This window comes from Staurois parvus, unplaced genomic scaffold, assembly GCF_062004578.1.
Source record: "Staurois parvus isolate SC_StPar_1 unplaced genomic scaffold, SC_StPar_1.0 ptg000894l, whole genome shotgun sequence".
NCBI classification, from domain to species: Eukaryota; Metazoa; Chordata; class Amphibia; order Anura; family Ranidae; genus Staurois; species Staurois parvus.
The window spans coordinates 1,011,293-1,025,495 of NW_028318690.1; the positions used below are offsets into that span (position 1 = coordinate 1,011,293).

At 40.4% G+C, this 14,203-nt stretch overlaps 1 protein-coding gene across 1 annotated transcript in view; it reads right to left on the reverse strand.

Annotated features, from left to right (window-relative positions):
- Nucleotides 1-212: 212 nt before the first annotated feature.
- The window catches only part of ALOX5 (arachidonate 5-lipoxygenase), an 82,567-nt gene continuing 68,576 nt past the window's right edge, over nucleotides 213-14,203 (reverse strand). Inside the window, exons 13-14 of the mRNA XM_089656190.1 lie at nucleotides 12,069-12,239; nucleotides 213-4,265 (exon numbers count right to left, since the gene is read on the reverse strand). Of these exons, the coding sequence (XP_089512316.1) occupies nucleotides 4,086-4,265; nucleotides 12,069-12,239 (351 nt within the window). The 3' untranslated portion in view covers nucleotides 213-4,085. The remainder of the gene's footprint in view (nucleotides 4,266-12,068; nucleotides 12,240-14,203) is intronic.

Here is a 14,203-nt window from a genome sequence, read left to right on the forward strand (position 1 = left end):
GGCACTGCCCGAGGGCCCTAGCTCAGTAGGGGGCCCCATGAGATGCCCCTGGTACCTTTTTCATAGGCTTTTTTGAGTTTGGGCAAGGACACAGGGGCCCCATGATCCCCTATTGCCCGGGGGCCCCAAGAGTTGTCAGTCCACCCCTGCTGTGCACAGAAGATTTGGTAAGTGTTTTGGTGTACAAATAATGAATTTATAGACAGTACACATTAAACTTCACAAAATATTTCTTTATTTGTTATGAGAATACTTGCTTACTACTAAAGACAAATTTAAAATAGTTATATACATGACATCCTTGTTTTTCAGTTTACTGTTTGAATGGTGTACTTACATCAATGTTACTAAATCCTAGGGCATAATTGAGTTATTTTATTGAGATCAGCTAGGGACTGCTATATGTGTAATTAAAAACAAAGTGCAGAGCATAGGAATAATTAGCCTTTGCTCATGCTCAGGAGGTCATCACACAACCTCTATTTGAAAAACAAAGTATATATAAATACTGGTATAATTACTGGTATCATTAAATATTTGTTTTAGTACATTTACATTCATTTTATCTTTAAATCACATTTATTTCAAAGAGATTAGTTCATGTTACAGGGCTATCATTACTCATACATGAAAGCAGTGCATGCAGGATTTTGTCTTCTTTTCAAGTCAATTAAATTGGATCTTTTAAATTTCATCAAAATGATATAAAATGCATATACTTGCAGATTGCAATGTATGTATTTTGAACAAGACTCTAATGTGTTTATATCTGTATAAAATCAGCACAATTGCAGGATCACTCTACTTTAGAGAAGCAAAGGACATATCCCAAAATGCATCATATACTGTTGATTTGCAATGAATAGTCACATGGAATTTAGTGTAGTTGCTTTGGTCATGACTATAACTAAAGGTTTGCAGCTCACTTTCTCATGGCAAGTTAGTATGACACCTATATTATGCTGTAATTTAGTGTATACCTCTATTAAAACTCAATGAGTTTTAATAGAGTATCTTATGTTACTTGACATGTCTACTTACAAAAAAAATTAATTCTTCAAAGCAAGCAGAATTTTAACACAGGCCTGTCTTACAGATAAGGCCATTTACCTTATATTTTGCTAGTATCAGTTACTGCATTGCACAATAAGGGGAACCAGCTGCTGGTACAATAGATGAATTAACTCCAATTGGAAGACTTCATTATAATGGCATCAGAGGCTGACAATATACATTTCAGGAAAATGCTTAGGTCCTACATTCCATATTCGGCCAAACTCTGCATCATGTGGTAGTGATATAACAGGAGCTTGAAAAGTCATATATTTCACACAGCACACTGATGACTAAGACAGCTCCCTTGGGTTTCCTTCTGATCATTTGCAACAATGCATTGGCAAGCAACAAGCTTGGTGGTATTGTTGCAGTGCAGCAGTGAGAGGATCGGTGCTCCATGACACATTAAAGGGGAAGACCCATTCTTCCTGGCAGCATTTTGGGACATGCACCTAGAGGCTGAGACTCCAGATTTTACAGCTACAAAATGGTAGGATTGTGCAGCAGAAGCCAGTTTGTAAACCTTCCACGCGGTCAGTAATGGATTCAGTCAGTAGGAGAGGTCCTTTGCTCGGCGAGGACACAGGGGCCCCATGATCCCCTATTGCCCGGGGGCCCCATGAGTTGTCAGTCCGCCACTGCTGCTGACCCTCCTCTTCACTTGTACATAGAAAATTCATGCCATTTACAGCCCAGGCTTGACCAGGGCTGAAACGTGCACACAGGTCACAGTGATGACTTTTCCAGGATCGTACATAATGCTTTTCTGCAGTACTCCATAGAAGGTAACAGCCCTACTGAGCATGTTCGATGACAGGAGTATGAGCATCATTGCTTTCTATGGAGTGCTGTTTGCAAATGTGAGCGTAGAAAAGTACGGTGATGGAGATAGCCAGAGCCTGCAAGTACTATCAGCTCTGTGCAAGCCTGGCAATGTGAAATAGAACTTAAATGATTATAGGTAATAAGAAAGATGCATTTGCTGAGACCTATACTTTATGATCATTGATTTCAGACAAGATTTAAAACAGCCTACATTTTCAGCCACTACCAGTTTGCAATCTGTTCTCTTAGAATATCATGAGCTGCAGTAGTGTATATGAGCTTCCTTTTTTTGGAGTTTCAGATTTTAAGGATGATTTACACATTTTCTAGCATAGTATAAAAAATTAAACTTAAACATTAATGAAAAGCTTGACTGTGTTATTTACTTAAATAACCTTCAGGCTTGTAGCAGGCAATAATTTTGAATGTGTTTCTCTGCTTGGCCCATAAGCCCTGCATATCCAGTTTTAGGGCACAGGGGACATTTTTTCTTTCTCAGTGAGTTTGTATTTATCCAGTTTGTATCCAGTTTGTATTTACATAGGATTTTTATGACCCTACAACTGCTAATCAGGGATGTGGGTAAACATAAGAGCAGACCCTTTAGGATGCCTGCTATAAAGCCTTGGGGGCTGGTTACTTTTCTTTTTAAATCAGATTTTACTTTTCAAGAACATGTTTTCCAATTTACCATAGCCAAAAAAAGAAGACACACAATTATACAACAATGAATCTGTAGGTAAAGTACAGAAGCATATACAGTATGTTATCAGGTCTACTAATACAATGGTTGTCCATCAGCGGTACAAAATGTATAAGTATTATTGTTAGCCAGCGCCCCCCCACACACACACCAAGACCATCTTGCTGGATCCATATTCTAGGGCTGTAGACTCAGGAGTGTACTCATTATGAAGCACCAGCTCCCAAAGTACAGAAGCATATACAGTATGTTATCAGGTCTATTTAATACAATGGTTGTCCGTCAGCGGTACAAAATGTATAAGTATTATTGTTACCTCCCTCCCTCACCAAAACCAGCTTGCTGGATCCATACTCTAAGGCTATAGACTCAGGAGTGTACTCATAATGAAGTAAAAGCTTGGTTTTTAACACCAGATGCACCTTCATGCTACCTACACGTATAAGGGGATATATCTGCTGTACACCTCTCTGTTCATATGTGATTTTTTATATATGCAGGAAGCTTATTTTCTTCCATGACCCATTCCCTTTGCATAGGGCCATCATTGGAGACCCACCTTAGTACCACCATTTTGTGGGTTGCAAACAGTAATCTTGTCACTGCTAGTGTTGCACGTGAGTCCAGGTTAGAGGAGTTAAAGTTGCAGAGGATGCAAGTGAGGGAAGAATTACTAATGATCAGCCAAAACACTATTGATTTTTGCAATTACAGAGTTGTTGGTTGCTTTAATAATAAATTATAAAAATGATATATTTCAAATGAGTAATAGATGAACTATGGGACACAAACAATAAGCAAGCCTAAATTGGCAATCAAGAAATTTGACAAACGCTGGTACATTTTATTTACAGGTTCTCTGATCTTCTGTGTGCTTTCCAGTGCCAACAATTCCAGTTATGATAAAATAGAAATGTTTATTGTAGACCTATATCAGCAATATATTAATATTATTGTAAAAGTACTGTATTATTGTGACTATTATGACTCCAACAGACTTGTTATCTGATGATTCAGAGCTGTTTTCTACTTACAGTCCATTCTTGACATTAAAGTATGGCATGTGAAGACAGGTTTACCCAAGACTATTATGAACCTATACTTGGACATTTACCCTTAAACTTAAAGGGGAACTCCAGGCAAAACACAAGGTCAGTAATACATATGTGAAGTGAGCAATTATTTACCCATTTATTGTTTGTTTTTTAAAATTGGAATTAAAATTATTTTTTAGGAAAGGTTCAGCCTCTAGCAGGAAGTAAAGGCTGTATAACAATACACTGTCTCTATGTGCTTAGGACAATGTAACAGTTGTGTTTAACACTGCATCCTTCCCCACTCACTTCCTTTAGAAGATGATGATCTAAGCTAACACAAATTCATCACGACACCCGACAACCGAAAAAGAGAAGTCATATGCACGTAGCCTGATATTATGTAACTTTACTGGTGATTGTTAACTGTCTGGAGTTCTCATTTAATGCGTGAAAGCAAAAATAGTTCAAACAGCAACGCTGTTAGGGATCCTGTCAGGAGAAAGATAATAATATGGCAACTTCTTGTTCTTGTTTCGGTCTTGGATGAAACTGATGATGTCTTCAAGGTTCTTCCTGAATTTGGCCATTGCTTTCTTTACTGGTTTCTCAACAAAATGCTCATCAGGGTAGAATCCTAGGAATAACTGGACAAACAACATGCAATGAGATTACTAGCCATAGCAGGACTGACTATATAGCCTCTACTTTTTGGGTATCATCCCACGAGTACATCATTGTATTAAACATATTCCAGAGGGGTCCTGGGGCCAAATGAAGAAACAAGCTCTGACAATGCTGGGATAACAGTTACATTATTTTATTCTACTAAATGCAAAAAGTCTGTTCACTTTGCAGGAGAATTTTCCCTTTGCTTAGTGAATAAAGTGAAGATCTGCTGACTTCCATCATCCAATCACATGCAAGCAAAAATACTGTTTATTTTATTTTTCCTTGCACGTGATTGAGTATTATTTACAAAGTGAAATGTTACCACATTCACTAAGCTCTAGTAAAAATTCCTTTGCAAAGTACAATTTCCCTTGCAAAATGAAGAGCCTAATTGTCTTTAGTAAATCAAGCTCAATACAGTATATCATAATTCTAACCTATAATTTAAGAAATCTGACATATTTTTGCTGAATACTCAAAGATATTGGGGTTGTTTTACTATAGATAAGAAATGTCTATACACTTAGCAAAGCGTATGATCATTAGCTTTAGTAAATACGGTGAAGCTATATTCACTTCAAACAACTAACCATGTGCTAGCAAATAACAGTTTTGTAATACCCTTGCCATAATGGCTATTCATAGTGAATGCAGGTTCATTAAGTGTTCTTGCATGGCAAGACCACTTACTGTTATCTCACATATATATTCTTATTACACAGGTCTGCGACTAAAAAGCTGTTTAATTATTTTCATCTAATTTCCATGTATTTTGGTGTGCTGAAAACAAATAAAATATTGAAAAAACTCCTAGACGTCATGATTTGCCACAAAATGCAAAATTGTCTTCAAATTTATAAAACATTTTTAATGTTTGGTATTTTTTTAATAATATGGGTTTTTAACCAAATTTAAAGTCTAAGTTACTATTAATTAATTCACATAAGTGCATTTCAGATATAAAATGCCAAAAAACCTTAAAGAGGTTGTCCGAGTTATGTAAAAAAATATATAGCACTGTAAATCTGATGGTCAGCAATATATACATAAGCTAAGCAAGTTTTAGGGAAAAAAAATTCTATTTCCTCATTTCCCTAGTTCTCTTCTGGCCCTTTGTTGTTATTTGCAGGTAAACAAGCTCTGCCCCTCCCCCCCTGCAAAGGGGGTGAATACAAGTGCTGCTCTGAGTGACATATCTGACTACTGGGATACTCAGCAGCATGCTGTATGTGTAAGCCTCAGCCCTGAGTCTGTGCTTCTAATGGTAGAAGGGGTTAATCTTTCCTGAAGAATCCAGTGGGTGGGATACTAAATATCCTTGTTTTCTATGTCTATGGGACAGTCGAGACCAACAAAATCACTGGACCAAGAAGAGTTGACAGCCGAGGGTGCTAACAGTCCGTGAAAAAAATGTCCTCCGAGAAACTTTGGTACCATCCCATAAAGTTCTTCTACCACCTCTCCACATAAAATTGGGATTGATGAAGCAATTCGTAAAATCACTTCCAAGAGATGGAGAATGCTTCAAATACTTGGTCACCAAGTTTCCAGGCCTGTCAGAGGCAAAATTGAAGAAAGGTGTGTTCGTCGGACCAGACATTAGAAGGCTTATAGTCGATCAAGAGTTTGTCAATACCATGACGGATCCTCAAAAAGAGGGGTGGATTGCATTTAAAGAAGTCATACAGAAATTTTTAGGCAATAACAAAGATCCTCACTACAAAAAGATCGTTGGATGAATGCTGAAAGCATTTCAAGCTTTAGGTTGCCTGATGAGTTTGAAAGTGCATTTCCTCCAGTTCCACCTTGACTACTTTCCTGAAAATTTGGGAGCTGTGAGTGAGGAACAAGGTGAACGATTCCACCAAGACATTAAAGAGATGGAAATGAGATACCAGGGAAAATGGAGCATTACAATGATGGCAGACTACTGTTGGATGCTTCAGAGAGACATTCCACATGCCACTCACAAGCGTAAATGCACCAAGAGGAGCCTCACAGGGAAGAAGAATCGAGTTTAGTGGATGTAGGTGAACTCATTTCAGTTCAAAAAAGGATTTTCATGAAAAAATTGTAATAAAACTTTAATTTTATAAGTCTATTTCCATTTATTTTGAGGTATTGCCTTATTTAACATAGTTACCTAAATTGTCAGGAAACATGATGTCCTATGACAAAATGGAGGTCATTTTCGGATTCAGCGCACCAAAAAACATAAAGATTACGTGGAATAACCAAAACGGCTCTTGAAAAATTTTTTTTTGCAGACCTGTGTTATTATAGCCAAATTTACCACCCTAACTCCTCCCACAGTTTTTACACTACATAGACAGTAATATATCGAAACGTGCGGATTGTTCTCTATTGATGTGCTATTCCTTTGTGGAACGTTTCGCCGAATGGTTCACAAAATATCCCCGTTTTTGTGGTGAAATTGGTCCCATAGAAATGTATGGCGGAATGTTCAAAACTAGAGTGGGAGCTGACAAAAGCTAGAGTGTGAGCTGAAAAATCAGGACATGATTTCTAAACTGCCATCACTCCCTCATTTTCAAGCCCACCTACACAAATCTTATATCAAAACGTTCAGCTATCCCTGCTGCCACGGCTAAGTCATAGTCTTGGTAGTTTTCACAATATGACCATTTGTTTGTAGCTCATGCCGCCCATTGACATTCATTGAAACTCCACTCTAGCCACCTCAAATTTGAAGGGCAATTTCTAAACTGCGACTGTGCTTTTATTTTTAATATTTCAGACACATACTATGCATCAAAATGTAGGTCTGGGTCTTGTGATTCTCACAATATAAAGCTCTTTGGTGTAGGATTTATAATTTTTAAACTACAACCGGTTGAAAATGGCAACCGCCAGTGAAGTGAGCAAGTTGGAGCAGTTTGTTTTTAACTCTTCTCTGCCCTTGCTGTAGAGTGAGTTGCCATAGGAACCCAGGTGTGTGAGCAGGCAGCAGAGTGACAAAAGCTAGAGTGTGAGCTGAAAAATAAAAGTTGAAATGCATTTCTCACTCTATCAAGCTTGCCATGTGCACTTTTTAAATTTGATCAATCAATTGGTTAGTGTAATGTTTACTATCTTTACTCACTCCAAACACTCCACACAGTTACTCTGCCCACTCCATAAAGTTACTCTGCCCAGTCCAACCTTTTCAGTTACTCCAGCCACTCCAACCACACAATAGTTACTCAAGCCACTCCAACCACACAATAGTTACTCAAGCCACTCCAACCACACAATAGTTACTCCAGCCACTCCAACCACACAATAGTTTCTCCAGCCACTCCAACCACACAATAGTTACTCAAGACACTCCAACCACACAATAGTTACTCAAGCCACTCCAACCACACAATAGTTACTCAAGACACTCCAACCACACAATAGTTACTCAAGCCACTCCAACCACACAATAGTTACTCAAGACACTCCAACCACACAATAGTTACTCAAGCCACTCCAACCACACAATAGTTACTCAAGACACTCCAACCACACAATAGTTACTCAAGCCACTCCAACCACACAATAGTTACTCAAGACACTCCAACCACACAATAGTTACTCAAGCCACTCCACCCAGTTACTCCACCCACTCCAGTTGTAGACTACTGGTGGAGGCAAGAACACTTCACACAATATCCCCAGAAATTATAGCTTTTCTATTTTTCTTTGCTTTACAACTTAATTATACACTTTTCAATAACCTCATTACCTTTATTATTATCAGTCTATTAACTCAGAACTCTTACACTAAGGTTGATTTACTTAAAAAAACAGCATTTTTACTTTGTATAATGTATGATCACTTTTCAAAGCAAATGCTCACTTAGTTGAGTGAATAAGGTGAAGCTCTGTTACCTTTAATCATCCAATCATATGCAAGTAAAAATTATTTTTTTAAATTTCCTTTACATGTGATTGGATATTTAAAGAGAACACAACTTATTTCCTTTTTACTAAGCCAAGAGAGCAAATACTTAGCAAACTGAATGTTTACTTTGCAAAGTGGACAGCCTCTTCTTAACCGAGTGTCTCAGAGTCATCTGAGATAAAATCTCTAAATTCTGACAATATCTTTAAACTACATATCAAAATCTGGCGTTATATACCGTATTTGCCGGCGTATAAGACGACTTTTTGACCCTTGAAAATCTTCTCAAAAGTCGGGGGTCGTCTTATACGCCGGTACACATGTTAGGGGAGGCTGCGGCATTAAGTACAGGGGTTTGCAGGGGCTGACGTCTCTTACCTGGATCCAGTGCCACGACGATCCGGTCCAGGAAGCGCGGCGTCTCCTTCAGTTCGGCCACTGGATGTTCGTGCGGCTGCGCGGCTCCGCCTCCTCACCGGTGATTGGCCGCCAGAACTGTAGCTCAGGAAAGGCACACAGGCGGCCAATCACCGGCGAGGGGGCGGAGCCGAGCGGCCCCGCGAAAATTGAGTGCCGGAGCAGCAGGTAAGTGCTCTGTGTAGAGGTGCTGCTGCAACCACATATGCTGGCTGCAGCAGCACCGTACTAGAACAGGGTCAGCAAGTGTCAGTGGGAGGAATAGTGCCCCATCATTGGTGTCACTGATACCAATGATGGGGCACTATTCCTCCCACTGATACCAACGATGGGGCACTATTCCTCCCACTGACACCAACGATGGGGCACTATTCCTCCCCCCCACTGACACCAACGATGGGGCACTATTCCCCCCCCCACTGACACCAACGATGGGGCACTATTCCTCCCCCCACTGACACCAATGATGGGGCACTATTCCACCCCTCACTGACACCAATGATGGGACACCATTCCTCCCACTGACACCAATGATGGGGCACTATTCCTGCCACTGATACCAATGATGGGGCACCTATTCCCCCCACTGATACCAATGATGGGGCACTATTCCTCCCACTGATGCCAATGATGGGGCACCATTCCTGCCACTGATACCAATGATGGGGCACTATTCCCCCCACTGATACCAATGATGGGGCACTATTCCTCCCACTGACACCAATGATGGGGCACTATTCCTCCCACTGACATCAATGATGGGGCACTATTCCTCCCACTGACATCAATGATGGGGCACTATTCCTCCCACTGACATCAATGATGGGGCACTATTCCTCCCACTGGTGTGCATTGGAAGAGGGGTAGTCTTATACGGCGAGTATAGCCCAAACACTACATTTTAGCAGGAAAAGTAGGGGGGTCGTCTTATACGCCCAGTCGTCTTATACGCCGGCAAATACGGTAAGATTTTTTTTATACAAATCTTTAAAAAACGTCTTTGTTTTATCTGAGATGTTATCAGTTTGGCACAATTATGTTATTAACTTATGCAATGGTTACTCCAACACTGGGTTTTGACCTAACCAACCTACTACTGGCCATCTTTCCAATGAAATGCAGAATATGACTAGTTGGCATGGCTTGCAGTTTTAATTATCTCCAGATTTTTTGGTCCATATTAAGAAACATAGTATTAGCGCTGAATAAAGTGCCAAGAGGAAAGAAGGGGGATCCAGAACTGGTAATCCAAAACAGAATGGTGTAACTAATATCTATCATATTATGTACTGAAACCTCTAAGCCAAAGACCCTGAGGTCTACCTAAAGAACTGTTTTGTAGAGTATTGCAGGGCTATTATATAATAGAACATCTACAAGGCACAGTGTAGAAAGAAAGCAGTCCCAATGCTAGAGTGATCATAGTAGTATGCTACTACTTTCCCTTAATCCAGGGAGATTTGTGGTATATTTACATTTTCTCTTGACTTTGAGGTATCTGGTTACTAAAGATAGGCAAACTGATCCACACAGATTAAGGATTGACCTGTATAAAGCATATTTTAGTAGAAATAATCCACCTAAGCCACTGGCTACAAGCACTGATCAGATGCTGGTCGGCTGCGGGTTTTCCAGCGTGCCCATTTGTTTGGCATCTTTCATACAGCCTGCTTTACAAACTGGCCGAATTTTAGTTGTTTTCTGTTGAACTGGCCAATACCCAATACCGACGATATTCAGCCTATGTGTACCAGTCATAAGTTTTCTATCTCACATACTAGGGCCAATTTAGGCAGTAGCTAACTCACCTACCAGAAGGTCTTTGAAGTGTGGGAGGAAATAGGAGTACCCAGAGGAAACCCACGCAAGCACAGGGAGAACATGCAAATTCCATGAAGATAGTGTCCTGGCCAGAATTCAAACCAGGGACCACTTTGCTGCAAGAAAGCAGTACCAACCACCAATCCACTGTGCTGCAGCTTTACTGAAAAATGCCCCTATAATCCTTTTTAAAGGTGAAGATTAGAGTTCCACTTCCATCAAGTGATAAATGCCTGGACATTGGGTCACACTTTTTAACACCAGAAAAAGAAGCTTTATACATTTTTATTAAACATTGTAACACAGTAAAAATTAGATAAAAAAACAATGTCAGGAGGAAATCAAGTAAACCAGCAGTGAAACACATTTTAAAGGAAATTTGTACTTGGAAACATACAAAAGCAACCATTGTTGACCTTTATCTAAGAGCTCATATACACTGCAGCTCCTAAACTCACGTTCACGAGCTGTTGAGCGTTTTTTTCAGCAGCCCCTGAACTCTCCATAATGTTTTCCTATGTGTCCATGTACACTATGTTGTTTACAGCCGTTTACAGGCAGTTGAGTTTACAGTTGTTTTTTTAAACGCACTAAACTTGAGTTTAGGAGTAGATTTTACCGGCGTTTCAAACGCCAAATGCATGTAAATGCGTGTAAATGCTTATATAACATGGTTAACTGCGTTTATAAGCATTTGAGTTTAGAAGCGTTTTTTAACTGTTCCATATCCAGATGCTGTCCAGAGCCTTTTTTCATGATCAGAAATGCATGCAAAGCGTTTTCCATGTATTCAAATGGACCCGGTACACCAGCGCAGTCAGTTCCACTTTTTGCATGAAGGAAAAAATGGTAGAACGTGCTGCATTATGCTCATGATGGGATCCATAGTGAATACAACCAGAAAAGACAGGTAATCTCAACACATACTGCTCTCTCTGCTTCTGCTCTCTCTATTACTCTCAAAATGTCTGAAATAGTTAATTTTTTACTGTTTTTCAGTGCATTCTGGGCATTTTGGAAGGTCTCCTGAGGTTATCTTTTAAAAACGCTTGTAAATGCAAACTGACGTTTTTTAACCTACGTTTTCCAGCAGTCAGTTCCCATCGTTCAAAAGAGTTTTCCAAACGCCCCGTGTGCATGAGCCCTAAAACACTTGTAGTTTTTCTGTTCTAACAAGGATACTTTCTGATACATTGACCCAAAAGAAGCATATACTGTAGATCAGGAAAGTCAAAATGAAGTCAGAGCTGGTCATCTTCATTCTTGTTTCAGGTCAGTGAGCCAGAAAATACTGAAGCTATAGGACGAGAATGCAAGGTATTCAAAATATTTTCTACAGGGTAGTTCAACATTATGACCATAAGTCCTTGATACAGCTTTCCTTGTTCTGTTATCCACAACTAGCCATCAAAGCTAGATTGTAAGCTCCAAGGAGCAGGGCCCTCCTATCCCTCTTGTATTGAACTGTACTGTTGCTGTATTGTTTATATTGTAAAGTGCTGAGCAAACTGTTGGCGCTATATAAATCCTGTATAATAATCTGTATAATAATAATAATCAAAGCTGCCTGACATTCTGTAAGTGAGTAAATAGAAAGGTACTGTGCATCTTCTTCTGTACATATTTAAAAGGTAGATATAAATGTTCTCACCTCATTATCCTGAAACTGACTCAGTGCCCATACAGCTCCAAGATGCCAGCATGACCGTCCTCTGTCTGGTAAACATTCAATGATATACTCTATTGTAACCTCTCCTTTGTTAGTAGGTGGGGGGCAGCGCATTGTGGGAGGAGAATTTGGAATCCAAGAGCACCAGTCATACTGCAGAACACAAAATGTTAAATACTGAATATCTGAAATAACATCCTATTTTTTGTAACTTGTCACGTTCCAACCATTGGTTCACCACTAACCTTTCAGGTGCTATTTGTACCTTTTATAAACTTCTACCACTGCTCACATTAAGTGAGTATACTCTGTTCACCTACTCTAACCTGATGAATCCTTTTATATCCAATGCACAGTTGTCTGCTGGTAATAAGAAGTAGTCCCAAGATGTGGAATTTGCTAAGTTACCCACTAGAGACCTGGGCACTACATATTGTAGCACCCTCCTAGTTAGCTAGGGGGAGCTCTAGTTCAGTTGTCAGCTAGGAGGGCTGAGAATCAACCTGGGAGCAGAGTCAAATTTGGGTCAGAGCTGAGAGGCTCTGCAGACCAGCCCTATAGATTTCCCCCTGTTCTAGAACTTTAGAGAAAGGTCTAGAAGCAGTGGGTGGATTTGAGGAGTGGCTGGTCTGTTCTTTTAAAGAACCCTGGCCAATCCCCAAAAGAAGGATTAGCAAGGGACCAGGACAACTTTTAAGAGTAACTGACCCTGCTCAGTTGGAGGAGAGTTCGGGTGGAAGGTAGAGAGGATGTGAGGCTAGAGGCAGGAGACTGTGAGGGGGCTCAGATGGACAGGGGTTTACCCACAGGACGAAGACCTTGAAAGGAAGAAAGTTCGGGACTTCACCGGCCCCATGAGAGAGGACCACCTGTGAGGCAGAGGAGGTGGCCCAGCTAAAAAGCCTGGCAGCGGCCACCAACTCACCAGCAACACAAGGGAAGGACTGAGTGAATAGACCTGCACCCCCTGGGACAGACAGGGGATAGAGCACTCTGGTGTCTTATTTCTTAAAGTGACAGATACTGGATCCCCTGCTCAGGGATTCCTCCAGGCAGCCTGATAAAGGAGCATCTGGGGTCTGGGGTGGTACTATAGGAGACACTGGCTAGCTCTCCAAAATAGACTGGTACTGTAACCACTTGTACAGAGAAGTTGTCCTCAGTTCTTTTGGGCATCCTGTACACTCCTTTACCTCATCCAAGTTCTAAAATCCCCTAATAAAACACAGGTGAAAGTGAAAATGCGTGTTGCCTGGCTGTGCAGGACTATGGGGGGGCCCATTACTTCGGCAACTCCTAAGGGGATGTTGCTACAATACTATCTGTCATTATTAGTGATTTGCAAATCTGCTTGAGTTCAATTTGCAAAGGGCCAGGAGAATTTTGTTTAATGTTTGACTTGAACTAATAGGTGAATCCAACTGAAGTATATGGGGGAACCAAATCTTGTTAAAAATCAGTATTATTTTCTGTAGGGTAAATCATGCATTGCACCTCAATGAATGCTCCCTATTCCTGTAAAGGTGCTGCACACAAGGTTTCCACAGCAGGACATATGCTGTAAAATGTAAATGTTTACTGCATGGTAAATCCGGCATTGCACCTCTAAGTTTGTGGCCTATTCCAGTGTTCTGGCACTGTAAAGGTATCGCATATGAACTGCTCAAAAAAAATTAAAGGAACACTTTGAAAACACATCAGATCTCAATGGGGAAAAATATCATGCTGAATATCTATACTGATATGGACTGGGTATTGTGTTATGAACGTAAGGATGCCCAACAGCTTCTCCAGACCCTTTCACATCTGTCACATGTGCTCAGGGTGAACGTGCTCTCATCTGTGAAAAGCACAGGGCGCCAGTGGTGGACCTGCCAATCTTGGAGGAGTTAGACTGTCTATGCAACCTCTGTAGAGTCCAGGTATCGCCTCATGCTACCAGTAGTGACACTGACCCTAGCCAAATTCAAAACTAGTGAAAAACAGTCAGAAAAAATTAGTAGGTAAAAAAATGTCAATGGCCTTCACCTGTAAAGCCATTCCTGTTTTGGGGGTCATCTCATTGTTGCCCATCTAGTGCACCTGTTGTTAATTTCATTAACACCAAAGCAGCTGAA